A 3351-nucleotide genomic window follows, 5' to 3' on the forward strand; every position below is an offset into this window, starting at 1 on the left:
GGCGGTGGAGGGATGGAGGGCTGTACCACATAATCGCAGCGATGTGATCTTCTGAAGTTCTCTAAACTGGTGCTATAGTCCTAGGAGATCTCCTTTATTATGTCCTCGATCTGTCTCTGTCTTGTTTCTTCAGTTGAACTTAAGTGGTATGCTCCTAGCTGCCGAGTATCACAACTTGATAGTCTGGTTTATTTTGCGTGCGATCATCCCGGAGAACCCGGCTTGTGGGATTTCTCATGATTATGATGATAGGGGTCGTTTAGTGTTTGCGTCTGAAACCTGGTCCGCTCCCGGCTCGAGTAATCTGCACTTTAGAGGAGATCTCATCCTCGACAGTGTGCATCGTAGGATTTGCTAATGTAATGTGAGTTGGCAATAGCCTGGTGTCGGTCGCAAGACTTAGTGATTTCTAATAATGGAAATCGGAGAGAAAACTCTCTTTATCAAAAAAAAAGTGCCAATAAATTCATGGTTTAGCTTCAGTTAAGGGGGCACATTCCGATGCCATCTTGCTTCGCTCTCTATTTTATACATTTATTTTAGTGCGCTAATTTGTGAGGTTAGTTTAATCATTAATTACCTCTAGTAAGCTACTTCATTCGTCTCGTAATATAAGAACGTTTTTGATAATTAGTGTAGTGTCAAAAATGTTGTTATATTATGGGACAGAGGGAGTAGTACTTTCTCCCTTTTTCATCATCGGCCAGCCTGATTGCTACTACCTTTTTACCAGTTGATCTTCTTCCTCCTGGATGGTCTTTGCTTTTCCTAGCCCCCCGCTCCTTCGCTATCTCCTTTCTCCGGTCGTAATTAGATTAGACACTCCGACCCAAAGGAAAAGCAAAGAGAAGAAAAGAAAGCAGTTCTCCATGGAGATGGAGAAGGAGATCCTCCTCCTGGCTTCCGCTCCCGCTCCGGCTCCCACCATCTTTCTTTCTCATATTCCCTCCCCACCACCGCGCACATATTCCCACCACCTTTGCTCCTTCTTGCTGCCTGAGCCTCTCGCCTCGCCCCGCACCCTCCCGCAGACCACTACATGCGGCGCCGGCGCTCTCCTGTGGCGGCGCTGTGGCTCGCGGCGGCGTGGGCTCTGCAGCTGCTCGCGGGCGCCGGGGCGGCGAACCCGACGTGGTGCATCGTGCGCACCGGGGCGCCGGTGAGGACGGTGCAGGCGGCGCTGGACTACGCGTGCAGCCCCGCGGGCGGCGCCGACTGCGCGCCCATCCAGCCCAGCGCCCTCTGCTACCTCCCCAACACCCTCGCCGCGCACGCCTCCTACGCCTTCAACTCCGTCTACCAGCGCTCCCACGCCGCCCCCGGCGCCTGCGACTTCGCCGGCACCGCCACCGTCACGCTCACCGACCCCAGTCAGTACACGTTGATTCTATCTTTGTTCCTTTCTTCTCTGTTACGCACTGTTTAATTAGTATATTATTTTGGACGAACTCGCATTGTTTGATTATGCTTATGCCCTTGATATTATGTTTAAAATTTGCCGTGTATATATGGTTTCCCTCAATCGCAAGCTTCCTATCGGTCAGTGTAATCCCTTCCATGCACGCGTCTCTTTTGCTTTTGCCGCCTTCTTTTTTTGCTTGACCGGTGTCGCTTTTGCTTTTTTGCTTCGTTATTCGTTAGTAGTATCACTACCACTGCACAAATAGCTGCCTGCTTTTGTTCTTGGAACCTTTGGGATTATGCCTTCATTAGGAGATTTTTTTTCACTCAAGAAAATGCATTGAACGAAGAATATATGTGTCGCTAGGTCGATTTCTTAATTTTGATGCGCCATTTTTTGGTAACTTTAGAATGAATGCATTATCCAAAGAAAGGAGGACGTGGGCATAGCCCAGTGGTTGGGGGCGCATGATTGTAAACCTAACGACCAGAGTTCGATCCACGTCGGGGACGAATTTCTGGAATTCTCATGAGGGATGCTTCTTCTATATCAATAAATCCGTGGGTGCTAGTGCCCATGGAGTTTCATTTTTTTTTTTTTTTTTTATTATCCAAAGAAAGACTCCTAAAATTCCCGATCAAGTGATGGCGTACGTTGAGATATGAAAAAGTTATTCACTGTGTTCATGCATTGCCCAGTTTTCGTACGGTTTGTGGACCCTACTTTCAGTTTCAGGACTACCCCCATCAGAGTATTTCTAGTTGTACATAGGCAAGTGATGCGTTTACACACTTCTACTAATAATCCAGTTTTCTCTTACGTTTTTCAGGTTATGGATCATGCACCTTCCCTGCATCTCCAGGGTACGTACGTGCATCACATTGTACTTGCTTCCATTTATTGTACAACTTCACAAAGAATACATGAGGAATTTCTAATAACTCATTAATAAACTTGGTTTACGTCTTCTGCAATCTCATGTATCTAGCTAGAAGAGCATGATATTTGCTAGATGAAATTTGAATTACATGCCACCTCGAATAACATGAGATATTTATACTTAGCTCAGTCTGTGGCTACTGTGACTGTGTTGTGCTGAATTCATTCTATCTGTTGTTACCACAATTTTGCACCTTAAACTTTCAAATTTATCATGTTGGGTTCCTACATGCAGCACAGCTGGGTCACCCGGTTCAGCCACGTCCGCATCTCGACCGCCGCCGGGCAACCGCAAGCCTGACCTTGGATCAGACGACGACGATTCCGACACCGATGAGGCTCACGTTGCCACCGCCAATGCACCCTTGATGTCTCTTGCCCTCTCCTGTTTCGTGTACCTGCACTTGCGCTGGTGGTGACACGGGATGGAGTATTGCGTAGCTAGGCTCTGTGCGTAGAGCACTGCCACGATGTAAGAAGCCACCACAGTTTTGTTTTTGGGAGGGAATTTGTAGTGATCGCTCGTAGCATTTGTAACCTGCCCGTGCAAGCAAAAGGGGGCTAGAGTGGCAGACATTTGGATTCGTCTGATTCATTTGGATGTTCTTTCGTGTCATGAGCTTGACGTCTAACATTTTTCCATCTCTGAAATCTTGTCTCAATGTAGGTGACGAATGCAAAATTATTACCCAAGTTCACGAAAATTTAACATTTTTTGTCAAAACAATACGAGTCATTTGAGAATATATGATCGGTAAGAGCAACTCTAGCAAGTCTCCATGTCACTGATCTCCATCAGTTATATGGAACACGCTTCATATGGATTTGAAGGCTGACGGGCTTCTGCGCAAACACACACTGAGTCGCCACACGGCTGCCACCATAATTTTCTTTTCATTTATTCTTTTTTTTTTGGTCGTTCGCTACAAATTTGTAGGGGCAATTTGAGCTCAGTTTAGCATTTGTAACCTGCCCTTTCAAGCTAAAAGGGGACAGAGTGGCATACATTT

The 3351-nt window shown here is 46.6% G+C and overlaps 1 protein-coding gene across 2 annotated transcripts; it reads left to right on the forward strand.

Moving 5' to 3' along the window:
• Positions 1–886: 886 nt before the first annotated feature.
• Positions 887–2969, forward strand: LOC119298231 (PLASMODESMATA CALLOSE-BINDING PROTEIN 3-like). 2 transcript variants are annotated; one of them, XM_037575711.1, is made up of 3 exons: positions 887–1370; positions 2232–2265; positions 2577–2969. In XM_037575711.1, the coding sequence occupies exons 1-3, from the start codon at positions 1040–1042 to the stop codon at positions 2758–2760; spliced, it is 549 nt and encodes a 182-aa protein (XP_037431608.1). In that variant the 5' UTR covers positions 887–1039; the 3' UTR covers positions 2761–2969. The 2 variants fall into 2 exon arrangements, with proteins under 2 accessions (XP_037431608.1, XP_037431609.1); XM_037575712.1 differs by having other exon boundaries at positions 2582–2776.
• The last annotated feature ends 382 nt before the right edge of the window (positions 2970–3351 follow it).

The sequence above is a fragment of the Triticum dicoccoides genome, chromosome 5A (genome assembly GCF_002162155.2).
Source record: "Triticum dicoccoides isolate Atlit2015 ecotype Zavitan chromosome 5A, WEW_v2.0, whole genome shotgun sequence".
In the NCBI taxonomy this organism is placed as follows: domain Eukaryota; kingdom Viridiplantae; phylum Streptophyta; class Magnoliopsida; order Poales; family Poaceae; genus Triticum; species Triticum dicoccoides.

Excerpts from the sequence above, each read along its gene's own strand:
- LOC119298231 (XM_037575711.1), top strand. The coding sequence starts at position 1,040 with ATGCGGCGCCGGCGCTCTCCTGTGGCGGCGCTGTGGCTCGCGGCGGCG. Across the intron at positions 1,371-2,231 it reads CGTCACGCTCACCGACCCCA|GTTATGGATCATGCACCTTC; the intron begins GTCAGTACACGT and ends TACGTTTTTCAG. Across the intron at positions 2,266-2,576 it reads ACCTTCCCTGCATCTCCAGG|CACAGCTGGGTCACCCGGTT; the intron begins GTACGTACGTGC and ends TCCTACATGCAG.